We start from the raw sequence: 21787 nt of genomic DNA, 5'->3' as shown, positions 1-21787 counted from the left end.
CCTGTATACAAATACTTATATTCATTTATAAAAAAATTTACTCACCTAACTAAAGGCATAAGTCAAATAAGTACACGCTTTGATAACAATTTGAAATTGATGTGTGTTACAATTATTCATGCCTAATAACTCTGTATCATTCTCAAACAAAACGAATAAATAAATTAGGCCTTCATATTTTAACTGTGAATATATCGTGTACACTGCATTAGATTTACCACAGTATTTTCATATATTTTAAATGCTCAACTAACCTAATAAATTTATAAGCAGTTAGAATAAAAATTAAAAAGGAATTTTAAGTTATAGTCGAGCCAATTTAATGGGCAACATTTGACCTCTCTCAATTTTATCTTCGAAAAGAGGTAACCTGCTTAAAAACATCGATTAAAGTGATCGATACGGACTTGAAACATTTTTCAATCGAACTTGAAACACATGTCAATTTTAAAATTCAGTAATAGGTCTTTTGTAAATTTCTTTTGTAAATTTAGGGAGCAAAATAAGACAAATATAATACATAATTAAAAAAACACAACGCATTTATTAATTTATGATTCACAAGTAATAAAAAGAAAAAATGTTTATCGACACAAAATTGTAGCGACGTCAGTTCTTTAAATCAGAAATTGTTTATTATGTTTAGAATGGTTATCAGTAAAATCAAATCTTAAAATTACTTGTATCGGTCATTATTATTATAAATATGTACCTAATAGTAATTGAAAAAAGTTAAGCAAATGTGCAGTTCTAACAAAACGAAATATCATGTTAATCCACAGTGTTAATCTATGTCGTCGTTACTATATAGGTTACATTGATGAATTTTGTTGAACTGTCAAATGTTGCCTATTAAAATGGCTCTACTATACTTACATCCAGCTCAGAAATGAACAGCACGATATAATTTTTACTTACTTTCTTACTACTCAATTTCTCACCAAGTTGGTACCTACTAATACTACTAATTTTAAGCTTCACTTTTTGTAAAGATATGTTGCTTGCCTTTCAATGATAGATAATAGATTCACTGTTTGGTAATTAGAACCATGGCGGGCTTCATTTGATCACTTTTTCTTTTCGAAGTCCTTTTTTAAATTGCTTTCCGAATCGTCGGTAAATGTTAAAATATGTTATGTCGATTCAAAAGTACTTCTAGAAGAAGCCTGATTGAAAAATAAAATATGTATTTGAGTTTGTTAAAACTCGCTATAAAATGTTTCAATTTTAGCCATTTTTTTATCAATAAAAATAATGTTTCGTGTATGTTTATTTCCTGTGATTGTTATATTTGTGTCCCTTCGTCCAGCATACTCACCATGGAATCCTGATATTAATTCATGAATGTCAAAAAACTGTTCTGAAATAGTGCTAAATAGTGCCCAAAGGAAAAAAATAGTGCTCTTGTACTTGCGAAGTTATAGCCATAGTTCGATGAGTATGCTGGACGAAGGTTTCGCCCAGCATACTCACCTCCGTCCGGAGAATCTGTATACGCTTCAAACATAATTCATACTTCAAAAAATAGTTCCCAAATAGTGCCAAACGGTGCCCAAAAAGAAAAAACAGTGCTCGAATAACTTCGGAGTTACAGGCTTCGTTCAGTGAGTATGCTGGGCGTAGGTTCTACGCCCAGCATACTCACCTCAGTGCGCGAATATCGAACGAGCTATAGGTACAATTTACGTCTCAAAAAATTGTGCTTGAAATAGTGCCCAATATCAGTCCAATTTTTGCTTGACTTTTGACCTAGAAAACCATTAAATTTGATTGTAAACTTCTACATACATTACATTGAGTACAGTCGAATACAATATTATTAACTTTCTTTCTAACAATTTTTGTCTTGTGTAAATTATTAATTGTCTATGTAAGGGAGTATTTACTTTAGAATCGCAATATTATTAATTACACATTATTTTAATAATACTTTATAATAATATGATTAAGCCTTCGCGCGTCGCATGGGACCCCGGTAGCTAGGAACAATGATTTTATATATTTTGTCTAGATCACGGCGCTTGAAGGATTAAGATATCAAATGAAGTAAATCATGCATGAAGAATAAAGTTGCTGTTATTAATGCTTACATTACAACTGACAAAATTATTCAAAATAATCATTTTCCGGATCAAGGACGGAACCACAACGTTTACGGAATTGACCTGTATTCCTCATGTGATAAAGTTCAATATAGTGTGGCAGTAATGGATGCACGTACGGTCAATAGGTATGGGGCTTACGACGCGCGGCGCCCGCGACGCAAATGAATATGTTTATGTTTAAATACTAGATGGCGCTGCCCTAACATCTTACGATTATTAGACAAGACTGATCTGTATTTTGAAGGTGATAAGGGTCCATTTTGTGTCACAAAGCAATCGAAACGAACAAGCGCTTCTCAGTTTCTTTGTTTGTTTACTTCGTCGCACATCATTATAATAACGCCGGCTTTTGAGTTTGACTACATAGTGGGTTGCAAAACCAAACAATGTGTTGGTGATGTCATTATTTACCTATATAAAATTGTGTATCTAGTACGTAATCAATATAGGAGCTGCACCCAAATCAGTAAGTATATTTCAATTTATAATAGTGGCATTTAACTAAATTGATTTTACACTCATTCATTAATTGCACTGTAAAACTAGGTAGCAAGCGAGTTGTTTTTTACAAAAACACGTTCATTTTTTCGTTGAATATGACACTGTACACTTAAAATTAAGGACATGCTTAAGAAGTTTTAAAAATGGGTACCTACTTAGTTACTTTTTTAAAGGTTTGATGTAGGTAGGTACACAGATAATAACGTAATGTAACTTGTTTGTTTATCTAATTATTTCCAATAACATGAAGTCTACAATTAGAAAGTTTAATATTTTTGTCCAAAAACATGTGTCGACGACTGTACCCCATTTTACGTTAGTATGTAGAAGTTTACATTAAAATTTAATGGTTTTCTAAGTCAAAAGTCAAGCAAAAATTGGACTGATATTGGGCACTATTTCAAGCACAATTTTTTGAGACGTAAATTATACCTATAGCTCGTTCGATATTCGCGCACTGAGGTGAGTATGCTGGGCGTAGGTTCTACGCCCAGCATACTCACTGAACGAAGCCTATAACTCCGAAGTTATTCGAGCACTGTTTTTTCTTTTTGGGCACCGTTTGGCACTATTTGGGAACTATTTTTTGAAGTATGAATTATGTTTGAAGCGTATACAGATTCTCCGGACGGAGGTGAGTATGCTGGGCGAAACCTTCGTCCAGCATACTCATCGAACTATGGCTATAACTTCGCAAGTACAAGAGCACTATTTTTTTCCTTTGGGCACTATTTAGCACTATTTCAGAACAGTTTTTTGACATTCATGAAATATCAGGATTCCATGTGAGTATGCTGGACGAAGGGACACTTATATTTCATGTTTATAACTAAGAAGGGTTGCAGAAATAAAAAATAAAGTGTAAATTAAATCGTTTTATTTGTAAAAACATTCCTTTCTACAGGTATTCACTTATAAAAACTTTTCTGACCTGACTAGTTGCATTGGTCATGTTCATACCTTAATAACAATTTTCTGGTAAGGAAGATTTTTACATTAATTGACATTATTAAAACAGTATATAACAATAAAATTGCTTTATAAAAAGTGCTTCACAGCCAGTTCATCGCGATAAGGCACTTCATTTTGTTCCCAATTAGTTTGTTCATTAATATTTACCGAAGAAATCTTACCATTGAAATTGAAATAATATATAGAATTTACAACTTATACATAAATAATATCGTTTCGTATCGATCGTTTTTTACATGTGTTTGTTGACATGTTCGTGCCTTATACACAAATTTTCAACTAAACTTATATTAAAAACTATTTTAAATCAATGGCACAACTATTTACAATGGAACAGTAGATCAATTAGCTGCTATAACCAAAATATACTTATTTGTTTCACATTAATTACATTATAATCTTATAATATTCAAGGATGGTATCGTAATTTTTTCCGTAATTTATGTTTCAAAATAAATATTTTATAATTTTTTTTGGAAGACAATTTATTGTTTTTATAATACATATATCTATAATAACTTATACCACGACGTGTGTTATAATCTGGAAACTAAGAAAAACGAGATCAATCACAGATCCAAATTTCAATTGAAATACCTACATAAAATTAAATTTGATTTGATAATATTGAAAATCATTAAACTGGTCAAGCTGCTTAAATATTATACTTTTACCAATTAACATAACCATCAGTTTTGCTACTTATGAGCTACAGTAATATAATGTGAGCAAAAATTTCTAATACAATACATAAATATATTTATCGTTTTGTTTAAAAAGGTTAATTATTTTTTATTGCGTAATTAATAAAAGATTTAGTATGAAAGCCTATCGTAAAATATACATGAGCAATATTAATAATCAAACCATACATTACCAATAATGAAGTACACAATACCATAAAATATGTATAAAAATATACTTTAATGAGCACCATATTATGCTAAAAAACAATTATAATTTCAAAATCATATTATACTTATTTTAAAATATTTATTTTACTGAGATAAACCGCTTACATTCTTCAATTCTAAACATAAACACCTTATGGGTAAGTATAAATCGGATAAAAATTAAGCTTCTAGCATTAAAATAACCAAAGGGACGAAGTCATAAAAAGTATTTTTATTGTGTTGAATGATGTAAATATGTTTGCAATAAGCGGGTACATATGCAAATTTCCAACAGTATTAAAAATTTTCAATCAGATCGCTAGTATAATACCAATTACGTAAAGATAATATTTAATCAAAATCCTCAAGAGTAGTTAATTGGGGGATGAAAAACTATTTCAGGGTCCAGCCTTGTTTTAGTCTTTTTAAATTAAAAATATCAATATGATATTGAGACTAATTCATTTTTTTAAATACTTATATTTTAGAAAGTATTTTTTACTATTATCAGTCATCTTTTATTTTTTGATATATTTACTACTTTTTTTGTTTCTTTTCTTTACATTTAAAAAAACTCGATTCAAATGTATTACTTTAATATGTCAAACTGGTAAACTGTTAACTTTGGATAATATTATGTATAACCGTCTTATAATTTCCAACTTGCTAATGAGAAGGTATCTTATTTACAAACTTAATATTGAATAGAAAAAAACGTGATATTTCTTAAGCAAACATCTACTTTATGAAACAAAATATTTATCCGTTTTAAGATCTTATATTATTCTTATACAGTTTCCGTTAACTTATATGTAAGACAATAGATACTTACACATACAAGTAAAATACATGCAAAAATGGCAGTACATAAATTGTTTTCTACCTAAAACTATATTTATTTCATTTCAATAGCACATAAAAATATATCTAATAGTAATATCTACCGCTATGTAAGTAACGAATTAGAAACTGAATTGAAAACAAAAATAAATATAACGAACTAAATCACAGGTATAACAGAGTACGTAAAACATTACGTAGTATGTTATAATTCGGCGGAATCTCATAACCTAGGGCTAAGGCACCAAATATTACTATTAAAAACGCACTAAAATGCGGGAAGATCCTCAATCATCATATAAATGCTTATAATCTCAAAGTTGCGTTGAGCAAATCGATTATCGTATACTAAAGGCAACAGTACTAGGTCGTGACGTCACAGGTGTTAAAGTGTGACGTCATTCTGTTGTTGAACTGTGTTGATGTTTTGTACTACATTGATGATGAAAGAAGGGCCGGTGTTCGAAGGGCCGCCCATTTCTCCGTTGCCCATTGTCGTCTCGCCGGAACTTCTGTTGTTGTTTGAATCCTGTTTATGGAAAAAAGAGGTTAATTTAAAGTACTGTATTAGAATTTTTTACATTTAAAGAAAGCTAGTTTATAATTAATATCGATCGAGTAGAAATGTGCGAGTGTACTGTTTGATTTGATGAAAGAAAAATTGTATCAAAAGTGCATAAGTGTATGTGATCTGTGTATTACAACATATCGCAGCCTTTTAGTTAAATCAACGTCATTTACAACCATCACCCGTTACAAAACAGCATCATTCAATTAACCGCCTGACTGACACCAGGCATTTAATGAAACGGCTAGGCGAAGACCTGTGACGCGGGCGCGCAGTGCGGCGTGCGCAGCAGCGCGGTTGACCGTGCCGCGGCGAGGAGACTTGAGAGTTCTGCGCTTGTGTTGCTCACACCTGTGTTGCCTGTTTCTGCGCCTGATACTGGCCTGCAATGTCAAATAAAAGTCTTACAATTCATCTATTTTACTTCATATTTACTTATTACTAGCCGTTCCCCGAGGTTTTACCCGCATTGCTCCTCTCCTTTTATAGTTAGAATGATGATATATATGCCTTCCTCAATAAATGGGCTATCTAACACTTAAATATTTTTTAATCGGATCGGGAGATTAGCGCGTTCAAGCAAACAAAAAACTAGTAAACAAAAAATTAGTATGGACTTATAGACTTTCTTTAGAGTATGTTGACTATTATCACTATATTCGCTAGTAAGAATCCAAAAAAATAATATTTCATTATGGACGAAGAACTGCACAGTTATGTTTGTATCGCACAATTTAAAAACAACGCTTATAAATTGTTATGACAAAATTAATAAAATGATTCTAAAAGCTTACACACCAAATAATGTACCATAATAAAAAAACAGCTGTTTAATATTTTTGGAACCTCATTTATCTCCATTATCAATACATTATTTATATCGAACGTAACTCACGTGTGCGCATGCGTGTCCGGTTGGGGCGTCCACGTGCTCTCCATAGTGTCTTCATCGTGTACACCCCCTCGCTCTTCCTCACTCTCACCCGCACCGGTGTCGTAGCTGATGGAATTTAATATTCATTTTATTCATACTATTAAAATAAGACGTGTGGCACTCGGGGACTGCCACGGTAAAGCTATTGCATGCTATGCCTTCAAGCCACACCTCCGTGCCCGCTCCCCACGAGCGTGAAGTTTTTTTCGTTACGGAATTTCTCGATTCGGTCCCCGCACTCAAGGCCCGCGATAGAAGCTATGCAATAGCTTATTAATAACTAGCTGCGCTCCGAGGTTTTACCCGCAGTGCTTCGCTTCTGTTGCTCTCAGCGAGATGATATATCAGGTATAGCCTTCCTCGATATCTAACACCAAAAGAATTTTTCAAATCGGACCAATAGTTGCCGAGATAAGCGCGTTCAAATAAACAAACTTTTCAGCTTTATATTATTAGTAAGTATAGATAATTGTATTGCAACATTTTGTAAGATTAGAAATGTTTATTTTAATCGTATCAAATGAGTACATTTTTATGATTTTATCATCTCCACATCTTAAATATCGCAAGAACAATATCGATCTGAATAAATCTGTATACAACTATCCACATACACTACTCAATTAACGAGAGGAGTAATTGAAAATAACCAAAATTTTCAATTCCTCTAACTTTATTGAAGTCTTAAAAACAATTTTCAAGTACCAAGAGCATACATTTTACCTATCAAAAATTTGCAAGAAAACATTGAACGTGACAACGTCCGATTGTGCTTCTTTGTCGCTCGTTCCGCGCTCTCGCTTGCACTTCAAGCCTTACATGGAACGCCTCAGATGAGTCAGAGCGACGTAACGCCGCATGAGTCATGTTTTTTCGTGCGTGCAGCCGGCTTTATCGAATTATAAGACGTTGTCACGTCAATAAATGAAACAAACATACCTAGGCGGCAAGTTAGCGAGATGTGGCCCTCGCACATAGCTCGGATTGTTGAACACACGCGCCGCCTGAGAGCCCGCCGACTCGCGTTCCCCGCGACGACCGTTCGCTGGCGCCCGCTTCACGAAGCTCCACGACTCTAAATAACAACATAATAAATAAGTATTTTCTATCTGAGTAACAACCTTCAATATTTTCTTCTGTTTATATATCTATCGTTCTAGGTTAATGCCCGCTTCTGAACCCCACGGCTCTGAGCATGTAGATACACTTAAGAGGAGGCTCCCTAAATTTTATGTGAATTTGCATTTATTCCGAGAATTAGTTTCGAGTTCGAACGCGATCAAAGAGCGCACGCGATATTCAACTTTATTACGGCTGCGGGCTGTGTTAGCGTCTAGCACCTGTAACCGGTCTCTCAGTGCCAGAAATTATTTAAGAGTGCCTGGTCTTAATAAGTATGTTTTCTGTGTTTGTTAAAGAATATTTTTGTCCATCTGTTTTACAGAGATAATCTTTTACCTGGGGATCTTAATTAGAAATCTCTGGATAATTTGTATAGAGCATCCAATAGCTCATATAACATGGATAATGTGGCGAGCGTTAGCTAGTCATTAATCTATCCTAGATTACCTAGGTATTCGAATAGGAATCAAATAACATGTGTGATTGTACATATATTTAAAAAAAATATCATACTGAATAACTATTTGTATTTCCCCCTTTAATTTATCATCCCGTTTAACATTTATAGATTAAATAATTGCAAACATGTATTCCGAGAAAATATCTACTTTTATAACCCAACATCCGATCCTCAAAACTTGTTTGGGTGCATTAAAATGTAAATTATGCAGCTCCAAACTGCGTCAGAGGCGACATGATTCACTTTCATTCCAACAACAATAATCAGTTTATTATCCTGTAAAGGCTATGCGTCGAGGAAAACCGCAAGGTCGTTCATTTTGAGATAAGATTCAGTCAATCAATGATCCTTACTTCCTACTAACACATTAGATATTGTTAAAAAATAAAAAGTTCTTTGTTTGAAAATAATATTGTTTAGTAATATGGAAATTTATTTTAATTTTTAACGCTACAATAATAATAATAAGAGTTAGGAGTAACAATACTATGTTCAATGTTCAAACTAATTTCACAATAATTTTGAACGGCGCTACGGCAAAGAAAATTCTAAGAACCGTTTGTCATACCAAACTTTATTATAAACTAATCGTTGTCACGTCACAATACTAGGTTAAAGTGATGATACCATCGTTAGCGGCATCAGCGGGCGGTGAAGACGGTCGCACGGGCGTGTACTGCGCGTTGTACGGCGGCGGCGGCTCCGGCGCGCTCGCGGGCGGGCCGCTCCCGTTGTACGGGGACTGCACGGACGTGCGGGTCGCTGAGGGAATGGAATGTTTACAAATAATAAAGTAATATAATGTAAAAAAATACAATAACCCCGTATGAGAAACAATTGTGTTCTGCATTGGTTAAATTGGGTTTGACGCACTTGGTGCACTTCTCAACTTGTACACTTCTCAAATGGTACACTTCGCGACTGGTACACGTCTCAAATGGTGCACTTCGCAAATGGTGCACTTTTTAAGATTAGTTGAGATTTGGAAAAATTGTGTAAAAATGAAAGAATTTTTAGTTTTGGATGTTTAATTTTTATAATTATGTCAACACAATAATAATAATTAAACTATACAGAATCACCTTCACTATAACATTTTGGGTCATTTTTATTTTTTCAAAAATAAAAATGTGACTCGGATATAATAAAAATAATATAATTATGTCAAAAAAAAAGTAGATTTACAGTAAAAAAATATCATAATAAAGATATGATATAATATCATATTACATCAATAACCTTTGTAATATTATTATTTAACTTTTAACTATTACTAATTAAATAAAAGCTTTAAATTAAATCATAACCTGTTTCTTAAAAACAAATTAGTAAAAGTAATAATAAGTAAAACTTAGTAATTCATCATAAATAATAATTATAGAATAAAAAACAAAACTGTCAAGACTACGGTTCTTAGAAATTTAGTTAAACGTTACTACCCGTTTAGTATTTATATTATTTTAATTTAGTAAACAGCAGGATGTGATGTTTGATCGAAAATATAAAAAACTATTACGTAAATTAGAAGACAGAAGTATTGCGGTGGAACATTTCATGAAGAAGATCACGTTTCTCCAATTATTCAAGTAATTTAATTAATAGCTATTTACTTAATTATTAAATAGTAACAATTACAAAGTTTTACTTATTATTACTTTTACTAATTTGTTTTTAAGAAACAGGTTATGATTTAATTTAAAGCTTTTATTTAATTAGTAATAGTTAAAAGTTAAATAATAATATTACAAAGGTTATTGATATAATATGATATTATATCATATCTTTATTATGATATTCTTTTACTGTAAATCTACTTTTTTTTGACATAATTATATTATTTTTATTATATCCGAGTCACATTTTTATTTTTGAAAAAATAAAAATGACCCAAAATGTTATAGTGTTTAAGGTGATTCTGTATAGTTTAATTATTATTATTGTGTTGACATAATTATAAAAATTAAACATCCAAAACTAAAAATTCTTTCATTTTTACACAATTTTTCCAAATCTCAACTAATCTTAAAAAGTGCACCATTTGCGAAGTGCACCATTTGAGACGTGTACCAGTCGCGAAGTGTACCATTTGAGAAGTGTACAAGTTGCTAAGTTCACCATTTGAGCATGGTGTACAAGTTGAGAAGTGCACCAAGTGCGTCAAACCCGTTTTATGATAGGGTTGTAGTTTATATGTTATGCTATGAGCATACACTATTACGAGATACCCGTCTTCTTTTAGCATTACATAGTCGGGTATAATAAATAAAAATGCCTGAAAATGCAGCTAGCAAAACTCTTTTTTTTTACGGGAAAATAATATTTAAATGAGATAACTGCTACATTTTGTACCCGTTTAACATTATATATAATTACCAATTAATTAAAAACATAGGTAGGTACCTTCGTATTTAATTAATTAACCACATTTTTACTTATACACATTTAACCACATACCATCACATTGCTCATCATTAACAATAAAACATCTTTTTTAGACTTTAACCGCAACTAAGTAGGTCACTGGTTTTCACAAAAGGGTCATTGCCAATTGAGCGTAAGTGCGTACTTACAGGCCAATATTCTGAAGGTGTACATATTCCGGAAGACGTAGACCACGAGGAGTACAGCAAGGACGACAAAGACAAGTAAGCCGAAGCTGACCGCCACCCACACATAGGCCGGCAACGCATCGTGCCCACGGGAGTCCGGCAACACGCAGGCCGAGTTCACATCCCCCCGCAAATCCGCTACCAACCTGCAAACATACAATATTGTGCTCATTTGCGATACAGAGATAATGCATTGACTCATCGTTTGTTTACGCTGTAATTAAAATGAGAATGCATGCATTGTTGCACTGATTATTTTACGAGTTGATAATGAGGATAGGGAATATGTGTTGTAGCTTATCCGTAGTTTATATTTGTATTTAAATGTTATCAATATAATGCATACTTTACATTCTAATTATAATAATTAATAATTATAATTTAATAATTATCTACAAGCCTAATTGACGTTTATAGTATAATAAAAAACATATTGATTATTGATAGCATAACAAACGCAGTAAAATCAGCACGAGATTGGCAAGCAGGTGCATAATCCATACATGGCTAATAAAATGTTGAAAGATGTAATATAGAAAGATGTATTAAAAAATGTAAATTACCCTTTAAAGCAAGATCCACACTGTGCTACAGACTTGATGCAAGGCGGTGAGCCGAGCGGCGGATCCCGTTTCAGTTGATCACAGCTGAGACATTTCCTGCAAGCGAAGGCCTCGGTTTCGCAGTAGAAACCTTTTTCACATTGATCGTCGCTATCGCACACGCTCGACTGGGCAAGCGCCGTCCTGCACAAGGACGACGTTACCAAACAGGCTACCAAGGCCCTGAAAGAATTTTTTTCATTAGTTAAGATTATATCTCCATATCTAATGTCTATGGTAAATAGTAAATACTAGCTGTGCCCCGCGGTTTTACCCGCATTGCTCCGCTCCTGCAGATGGTCTTAGGGTGATGACTACTAGATGACTGATGATATAGGTATCTAATAATATAGCCTATTAACCTTTCTCGATAAACGGGCTATCTAACACCGAAAGAATTTTTCAAATCGGACCAGTAGTTCCTGAGATTAGTGCTTTCAAACAAACAAACAAACTCTTCAGTTTTATAATATAAGATTATAAAATTAAAAAAAAATATGTAGGTAGTCAGCTTGCACACTGTCACACTAGGAAAGCATGAATGATTTTATTTTATAAATTTAACGTAAAGATAGAGATAAAAGTCTTCGGCGACAAACTCCATAGGCAAGTAGGTACTTCATTTATCAAAAAATAAAACTTCGTGCGATCACAAAAAACAACAAAGCTCTTGAGTCAGTCTTACCTACATTATGTGCAAAATTATTATCATTTCGTATTTCAAAGTATATTTTAAGTTGTTTTATCAACCATTTGGTTGCATATAATACTGAAAAATAAAATAAACATCACCTACTTTTAGAATTATGTTTTGTTTTTAAATTCAATTAAGTATATAAATTATAAATAAATAGTTTATCTCAAAATATTAAAATGAATAAAAAATCAACACCTGTTACAAATTATAACAAGTTTATTACTATTGTAATAAAAATAATATTTTTATTATGTCGATTGTTTTATCATAAAATATTCAGCGTCAGCATAATAACCTTCTGCCACGTCGTCATTGAAATAAGTATTGTGCGTCGTTGTTAAACGAAACATAATATGAAAAATATATACATAATATCCTTTATGTGCACATGATATAGATCTCGGTTCTCGGTGTTTGCGCACCGGTCGTGGCGCTGACGCATCGCAGGACGATATTGATAAAGTGGCATGATCTGTAATACCATTCTCCTTATCTGTCGATTATTATATACCTATCAACGGGCAAAGTAGGATTTTACAATTAATTATAACAATGCTATTAATATTTAAGTTATCTATTCTCATCTTAAAAATGTGCATACGCAGCTTTAGCTTTGTAACACCCGACGTAATATTTTAATGCCTTTGTTTGTTTCCATAATAAAACTAATAATTAGAATATTCTACTCGTTTATAACGAGGCGGACACAAACAATAGGTATAAACCGTATAATTAATACTTAATAGAATGTAAAGATTATTTTAACATTTCTATTTACGATAAGTACACATTTTAATTGACAGTGATTGCATTAGGCCATTTGCATTATTACGATAAACGAGGATGGTTGAACGATTTGCTACAAAGAAAACAGGACTTGTAACTAAAAGGAGGTGTGCAAAACAACGATTATTGAAACAGGAGAGAGAGGCATATGCAGCGGTCATGCGTCAGAGTAGGCCTCACGACAAGTCGACGATCTGCTTATTCACTGCACTATTTTAATTTATACTAAATCCACACGTGTCCTTTATGCGAGATCTACTAAAACCGTCGGTGATGCAATCGGTTCAGATAAAAGCTACTGGTACTTTCAATTTCCATACTCTAAGTTTAGCCGCACAATTTCATATCGGTAATATTTTTCAATCATTTATTGTAAATTATAGGTATTAACACTTTATTAAAAGGTTATCAAAATACATACCCCAAGTCCATTATTGCCGCTAAATGATTTCGTTTCTGAATCTTCTGTGTTTTTTGTGACACCATCTAATCAAAACAAAAGACATTTCAATACTAATCCCTGGAATAATAACCTGCAGGCTTCACATTTAGGGCAAGTTAAAACTTGTCCTAATCAATCGGTAACTTGTGTTTACCCGGCCGCGGCATTCTTCGACCAAGATACTAATCACCTGGATTGATTTTAATTTTAATTTTTATAATATTAACTTACTACACTTTCTTTTTTGTTTTAGAAAAAAAAAATATTTTCCATATAATAAACATCTAGGCTAGGCAGTAGAGCTAGGCGTATTTATGGACTTTAAATTACTATGTTACCACTGTTACTACTTACTATGACTGCTATGAGTTATGACGTTACTTCTCGTTACTTACACATGAATGATAAACATAAATATATATTTAATTATGTTATAACAGTAACAACTTAGGTAGGTATAATAATTTATATAAATAGTGACGATGTAAGTACAATATCATATAAATTATAAGTATTTAAGTTGTACTTATGTACCTAGTAAAAAAAAATATTATATACAGGTTGTCCCAAGAAGTAGTGATATACTGAAGCTTGGAGGTAGAGGACCCAGAGCTGGCTATCCGAATCACTCCCATATGTATGTTATGCGATTTTTCGTATTTTCAGAGTTATGACTTATGACGTTTTTTTTTCAAATTTTCACCTATCGCCGAGTTACGAGTACGATGAGATTAATACTTATGGTGACGAAAATTTTTGCTGTAGATGCTTGGTTTTATTATTCCCCTTTTTTTATGTGCTAAGCTAAGGCCAATTCAGTATGGTAACATTTAAGTACTATCGTTAGATCTTTGAATGAAATAAAAAAAAGCAATTATCAATTATGTAAATGCCAAGATAGATAAAATTACCCAGGACGTTCACAACTTCAAGGGTGAAGGGACCTTAAAAAAATAAAATCAAATAAAAAAATTACCGTTTGGCTTTTAAAAACTTGCTCTATCTATCAGTTAGGTACCCTGAATATTTAATTTTATTATTCATAAAGCATCAATCGAAAAATTGAAATCTAAATGTGGTAAGTGCAAAATTTTAATTTACATGATGATTAATGCAAAGTAAAACCAATTAAAAGGGTTTTAATTACAAGAAATATCCAAATTAGCCCCCCTGTTGCTCAATTCAAGTAAAAGGGTTAATTTGTCCAAATTGTGGCATTCTCTCGAGTAGGCGAGGTCTTTGTAGTATCTCCAAAATCAATGGGGTTTAGGTCGGGGGACCGTGGAGGCCATGCTAATGCTATAGAGCAAAGATACCCTGAAAGATGGATAGGTGGTTGCGGCCTGCGCATGCAGGGCGGGCGGTGACGCCTGCCTTATACATGTATAGCCTCTACGATTTGTACAGCCCTCTAGCACAGCTGTAGGTCCTCTACCTCCCAGTTTCTGTATATCACTACTTCTTGGGAGTTGGGACACCCTGAATAGTGGATCAAGGAAGGTATCTGTACCTAAGGTTAAATTGACAAGATTTAGGCCGTGTCCGCACTGCGGATATTTTCCGCGCGTTATTATTCCGCGATCAAAATTACACCTATACGCACTGCGGATAAAATTCCGCGCGGAATTTGTCAGTTCGATGCAGTTCGCCGTACAAAACGAACAACTTAAATGGTTAACCGATCAATTTTGATTTACCTACTTGCTACTACGGCGGCCACGTAACAGACGTATCAAAAGAAGCCGTGATCACTGGATTCACCCGTTTACAGATTTGAGCTTTGTTTTTTTGCGTTGTCAGTGCACGACTGACAAGCAAAACCCGCGGATTTTAATTCCGCAGTGCGAACATAGTCATACTGCCATACTGCACAAAATATCCGCGCGGAAAAAATCTGCACCAAATCACAGATTTGTGACTAATTAGCGTTTTTTTTTCCGCGCGGATTTTATTCCGCCAATGCTGACTCTCATTGTATTCAACGTGTTTCAGAATTGCGGATAAAAATACGCGCGGAAAATACCCGCAGTGCGGACACGGCCTTATAGTCAGTAGGTACAATATGGTACAGTTTTGACTGTTTTTTGTGAAGAAGAATCAATATTTTTTTTTTAAATTTATCCAAATATATAAGGTATATCTTGCATCTGTATATCATTATCATCACTACATAGTATAAAACAAAGTCGCTTTCTCTGTCCCTATGTCCCCTTTGCATGCTTAAATCTTTAAAACTACGCAACGGATTTTGACGCGGTCTTTTTTAATAGATAGAGTGATTCAAGAGGAAGGTTTTAGTATATAGTTTATTAGGTTTTAGACAAAGCGGGCGAAGCCGCGGGCGAAAAGCTAGTTAAACAATAAAACATTACTGGTTCAAGTGTATAGGTCGTAAATATATGTATATATAAAACTTAGATGCTGTAGGTATACAATTAGGTAATTATTTAAGATAATAATTAATATTTAGTTATAGGTACCTATACGCTATGTGAAGTATAAGTAATAATTAATACCTCTGTATTATCTTATAATTAACATATTTATAATTAGATAAGTAACTCAAAATATTCAAAACAAATCATAGAAATCTCACTTCACATAATTAAAAATTGACTCAAGATATAAAAAGATTTGGAGAAGTCAGAAGGTAAGCTTGAAAAATATACCTTACGAGTAGGTATTGTTCGAGAATTGAGAGCTATTTATAGAGCTATATACCTACTACACCGACGTTATAATGAAAATGTACACTCATAAAATCTCGCGTAGTGAATAACCTTGACGTTAGTAGTAGGTATATTATTATTGGAATCGTCAACATTGTGGGAGGCAGCTTCCTATGTAGGTTCGTAACTTGGCTGTAGATTACACAAATCTTGGTAGGTACGTATGCATAATATTATCCCGAGATAAGTTACTGTTTTAGTATATCATACAAAATAAATATAACTAGGTACCTAACAACTATATTATTTAATTCTCTATAGTTCTATAATCTATACCAAGATCTTTACCTATATTGGCAGATGATAGCTTGATAAAAGGCCATGAAAATAGTATAGGTACCGCCCCTAATCGCAACTGGTTCACCGCCCGCGCCCGTCTTCGAATAGATAGGTACCTAAATATTTTTATTATTCAAGAAAAATGTTATTATTCAAATAATAATTAAGTAAATACGAATACGTAATGCCAGAATTATGTAAGTAATAAGTACATATAAACTTGGACTGAAACTAAGATAAGAATTGATATTTGACCTATTATTATTATGTAAACGCGAAAGTTTATGAGGATGAATGTTTTTTAATCTTTCACGTAAAAACTACTGAACTGATTATAATGAAATTTAGTAGGTATGTAGGTAGCTGAAAACGCAGAATTAGACATACAGGTTACTTTTAATCCCGGAAATCCGACAGGAACGGGAATTAATAGGGGTCTTTCATTAGAAACGCGGGCGGATTTCTAGTCCGTCACAAAACATATTATCTATTAATGAAATTCACTAGGGTGGTAAAGTGGTTTTCTTAATAAATATCTATTACACACATACACATAACATAATATACCTAACTTGTAAGCAAAGAAAGGTACAGAGTCCGGTTTGGATACCATTATTTATCGGCTAGCCGCTAGCCTGCGGTGGCCGGTAAACATTTAGAATGAGTCATCCTGCGCGTACCTAGCACGGGATCTCACGAATGCGAATGGGAGCAAAATAAAAAAGTTAAAATGTCGTTAGCCGCGTGTGCAGGTTGAAGGGAACAAGAACGGGCGCGATTAAGTGTGAGTGTGACGCAATCTTGTTCAGTATTGCAATACTTATACCTACTTTTTGTGTGGGAAATGATTAAATATACTTTTAAACAAAACGTTATACATATTGATGTTCGCAAACTCAAAGATTTTCGCAGAATCTAGACGGTATTCTGTTCTCATCTGTGAGTTCTGAGTAAATAATGCAAAACCGCGAGCGAAAAGATAGTGATGATTTTGGCAATTTTTGGTTCTTATATTGAACAAAATAAAAAAACTGGTCAAGTGCGAGTCGGACTCGCGCACGATGGGTTCCGTATTATCATCTATAATCTAGAAAACACGTTTGTTGTAGACCGAATGTTGAGCAAAATACAAAAAAAAAACACGTTTATTGTATAGGGACCCCCCTAAATATTTAATTTTTAGTATTTGTTGTTATAGCGGCAACGGAATTACATCCTTGTGAAATCCACAGGACAGTTCTTTGGTATCATTATTATGATAGACCTAGTTACATCTATACTAATATTATAAAGAGGAAAAGTTTGTAAGTATGTATGTAAGTATGTATGTATGTATGGTTTTCACGCAAAAACTACTGCACCGATTTCAAAAATTCTTTCACCATTAGAAAGCTGCATCTTTACTGAGCAACATAGGCTATATTGCATTTTCAAAAAAATTAGAGATCCTTACCAAAAATGCAATAATGTAACCCAAGGTGTAAAAAAATCCTCAATAAAACTTCTGTCATCGCGTGCGCTGCGGAATCTATTGAAGATAGAACAAAAAAATGTTCTACGGTATTATAGAATGGATCAATATCTACAAGAAAGTCCGCGATACCATATGTCCATCTTCAGTAGTTATGTTACTACAACAACTTTTTTACGTTTTCAAAGTAAATAGAAGTGCCGACAGTAATCAAACCATGTTATCCATACACATATATTAATCCTTATCCCATTAACCCTAGAACCGTACCCATATTAAAATTTCATTAACGGTACCCAGGGGTACAAGTGTACCCCAATGAAAAAAACAAGATTACAAAAAGATTATTAACTTTTATAAAATGTTGACTTATTAAGGTCATCTTAACATTCATTTAGGTCCTAATAATTTAATTTATCATGGCATTTTTATATTTTTTCTACAATTTACACACACTTTACGTTGGTGATCAAAATGTAATAAAAGTTTTCACTTCCTGCACTGTGTGCGGGACTGACGGAATTTTAACGTGGATAATTCACAGTTACATCTCAGATTTTGAAACAGCAGTGGTCCCTGCAGTTATTGGTAATTGTTGTCCTAAAATATCTCCATTACTTATTTGTAGAGACATTGGCAAAGTTATGTACTGAAATCGTTCTTCTAGGTGAAGTTTTTTATAATAAAAAATTAAAATTTTTTCGTCAGGTTCATATTTTGATTCCTCACCAAGTACCAGCTCTTCTTGTTATTCCACCTCCCACAAAAAATCAAAATTCATCCATCCAATTGCCATCAAAAAAAGAAAATGAATAACTCAGGTATTCAAATCATGCAGCAAATCATAAATTTGTTGAAAATACAAATTCCTACACTATTTAACAATAACAGTATGTATATAACATGAATGTAAAGTAAACTTATAATTGTACATTAAATTTATCAATAAAAAATATAAAATAAAACGACCAAAAGGCGAAAAAATAAAATAAATGAACCTTAAAATACTTACGTTCGTAGTACCCAGGGGTACTGGAGTACCCCGACAGGTTCGTACGACGTGTTCTCAATAGATTGACCACTGATCGAATACGGTATCTACGTGTCTCCTCATCCCCGACAAATACACGAACGCGCAAAAGAAACCGTTGTTTAGAAAAAAAGATATAGAAGATTTTCTGAATTTTTTTTCATTTGTACCCCAGGGTACGGTTCTAGGGTTAAATGATGTTTTATTATAGACTGTTTCAATACCAGCAAAATACTTTTTAAATGAAAAGAATTGGATATTCCATTCAAAAGATATAACGAATTTAAAAGTGTCAATCTACAGAAAATAGTAGGTATACTGTTCGAGCAGGCCGTAGTGCGGGGGGTCGCGGAAGAATTCCAACAAATACCCGCGGCCCCATCATTAAAGCGGCTCAACGGAACACAGTGGGGTTTTAGTCGGTAAGAATCCGACATAACCCACGGCTCCTTCCCCGGGGGCCGTGGGTATCTTTGGAAGATTTCCCCACTATAAAAAAAAAAAAAAAAAGGCCGTAGTGCGGGGGTCACGGAGGAATTCTACCAATATGCGTCTTGACGGAACACAGTGGGGTTTTGGTCGGTAGGAATCCGACATCCGGCCTCCCGGGGAGGGGCCGTGGGTATCTATGAAAGATTTCCCCACTAAAACAAAAAAAAAGGCCGTAGTGCGGAACGGGGTAAAGGTGATTTTCATGTGATTAAAAATTAAACCTATAGTCCGACCTATAGTAGACTTTTCACTGTAAAGATATCGCTATCTATGCGGGTGAAACCGCAGGGCATTGCTAGTATTTTGTAAAATTGATATGATTTTAAAAGAGCAACTACGGTTGTATGTAGTTTCTTGCTGTTTCTTCTCTGTAGAAACGGCTTTCCGAATCGTTGGTAATTGGAAAATGATTCAAAAGCGCTTCTGAATGACGTCTTATTGAATGAAAAAAATGTTTGAGTTTGTTTGAGTACAAGTTTGAAAAGTGCACATGGCAGAAGTACCAACAAAGCAGTCACAACAATTAATCCCTCAGTCCCCGGATCACAGACACAATACAAAATCTTTTGTGTCGCGGCCCGTTCGGGCCGCTCGGTGGTCAATGGGTTAAAAGACAAAAAAAATTCAAATGTAGTGTTTTTTTTGGGTTCTGACCTTAAAAGGATTAAAAATTCAATCACTTTGTGGTCCGTTGTCTGTCTGTCAAGACCCATTTTCTCAGGAACGCATGGAGGTATCAAGCTGAAATTTATAGGTATTGTATACTCAAGTCTATGGTCCCATAAAGCTGTAAAAAATCAAAATTCATCAGCCATCAATCAGCCAACACAACAAAAGATGCAGCTATTTAGGCTGCAAATTTTTGCTTATATCGACATTTGCAAGGGAATCAAAACTTACAGGGTACTTCCCTGTAAGTTTTGATGTACGCAGTCTTGACGGGAAGTGAGACTGCGTTTGAAAATCTGGTAAAAACATGCAAACTGTAAACAGCCACTTATACATGAAAGGGAGTGAACAGAAAATGGTCTACTGTTGATGCTCCCCCCTGATAAAAGTAGAAAATAAAAGAAGTGTTTCCTCTTGAGAAATTAGAAAAACTTGTACTAGCAACCTTTTCCATTTATTTACAACTTTGGTTTAGTACTATAAGCACTAAAATATGAATTATAGGATGATTCAATTTATTGTATGTATCATATTATTATTGTTAATTACATATTTGCATGTGATTGACATGCGATAATATTTTACAATGCATTTATCCATACTTAAAATTATAAATGCGAAAGTAACTCTGTCTGTCTGTCTGTTACTCAATCACACCTTAACTACTGAAACAATTTGCATGAAATTTGGTATAGAGATATTTTGATACCCGAGAAAGGACATAGGCTACTTTTTACCCCGGGACATAGGATAGGTTTTATCCCGGAAATCCCATGGGAACAGGAACTGCGGGTTTTTCTTTGACTGCGCGGGCGAAGCCGCGGTTGGAGAGCTAGTTCACCATAAATACAAAATTAAATACATACATAGAATCATTATCTTAATTAATTAAACATAAAAAAATACAAGGATATTTTAATAGAACCTGATGATTAAAAATAATATGAACTGCAGGCCTACACTAAGACAGCTTGTATCGATTCAAATTAGGTAAGTACCTACCAGTACCTACATGCAGAAAGAAGTATTGTATATACCAATAATTACAATTGTGTTTAATTTTATTTATTTAATAAACATATACTTACCGCATTGTTTAGTCTTCCAATTCCTATTCACAATAATATTTTATTTTCACAGCTAGTTCTAGAGTTGAAATAATACATCAGGTCAATATTTCAAAACACTAAACCCAACACTGAACACTCAACTATCACTATAAATGAAAACACAACACATACTATATCTGTGATACTATATTACTTGCTCTGTGCAACACAATAATTCACGACGGAGGATGCGCAAATACAGAAACGAAAACTTTGGATCTCGGAGTCGGGATGATAATAAAAAAAAACAACTTGTTTGTGCGGACAAGTCACAACTTGCTCAAAATATTCTCTATCCCTTGTCATTCCAATGCATACAAAAGAGATAGAATAATAATATTATAATATGAGTAGGGTGATCATTAGCAAGGAGACCTACCAAATTAGTAGATTTCATATTTATTATAGAAAAATATTATACTTTTATGCTAAAGACCAATGGTCCCAAAGCTTTCTTTTTTATGCATTATTTTTCAA

At 33.5% G+C, this 21787-nt stretch overlaps 1 protein-coding gene across 3 annotated transcripts; it reads right to left on the bottom strand.

The window, feature by feature from the left end:
- Positions 1-3466: 3466 nt before the first annotated feature.
- On the bottom strand, positions 3467-21590 carry LOC149902423 (uncharacterized). Of its 3 annotated transcripts, none has more exons than XM_090110018.1 (9): positions 21290-21588; positions 13511-13575; positions 11568-11789; positions 10966-11150; positions 9023-9157; positions 7753-7888; positions 6775-6879; positions 6136-6262; positions 3467-5840 (listed from the first exon to the last, which is right to left on the bottom strand). In XM_090110018.1, exons 2-9 carry the CDS (start codon positions 13573-13575, stop codon positions 5697-5699), a joined length of 1119 nt encoding a protein of 372 aa, XP_089966144.1. In that variant the 5' UTR covers positions 21290-21588; the 3' UTR covers positions 3467-5696. The 3 variants fall into 3 exon arrangements, 2 of the variants coding, with proteins under 2 accessions (XP_089966144.1, XP_089966145.1); XR_016457518.1 differs by having other exon boundaries at positions 5750-5840; positions 6056-6262; positions 21290-21590; XM_090110019.1 differs by lacking the exon at positions 13511-13575 and having other exon boundaries at positions 21290-21587.
- Between the last annotated feature and the right edge of the window lie 197 nt (positions 21591-21787).

Source organism: Colias eurytheme, chromosome 15 (assembly GCF_061535395.1).
Source record: "Colias eurytheme isolate Ceu_HAF_F1 chromosome 15, ilColEury1 Martin Lab GWU primary, whole genome shotgun sequence".
Classification (NCBI taxonomy): Eukaryota; Metazoa; Arthropoda; class Insecta; order Lepidoptera; family Pieridae; genus Colias; species Colias eurytheme.
The sequence above is the reverse complement of the archived record's forward strand: the minus strand, read 5'-3'. Positions and strand labels throughout refer to the sequence as shown.

What these genes read in the sequence shown, in the direction of transcription:
- LOC149902423 (XM_090110018.1), bottom strand. Translation starts at nt 13,575, where the DNA reads ATGGTGTCACAAAAAACACAGAAGATTCAGAAACGAAATCATTTAGCG. An exon ending in CACCTTCAGAATATTGGCCT is followed by an intron (nt 9,158 to 10,965) that starts GTAAGTACGCAC and finishes CCATTCCCTCAG; the next exon opens with CGACCCGCACGTCCGTGCAG. An exon ending in CCGGACACGCATGCGCACAC is followed by an intron (nt 6,263 to 6,774) that starts GTGAGTTACGTT and finishes TTGACATTGCAG; the next exon opens with GCCAGTATCAGGCGCAGAAA.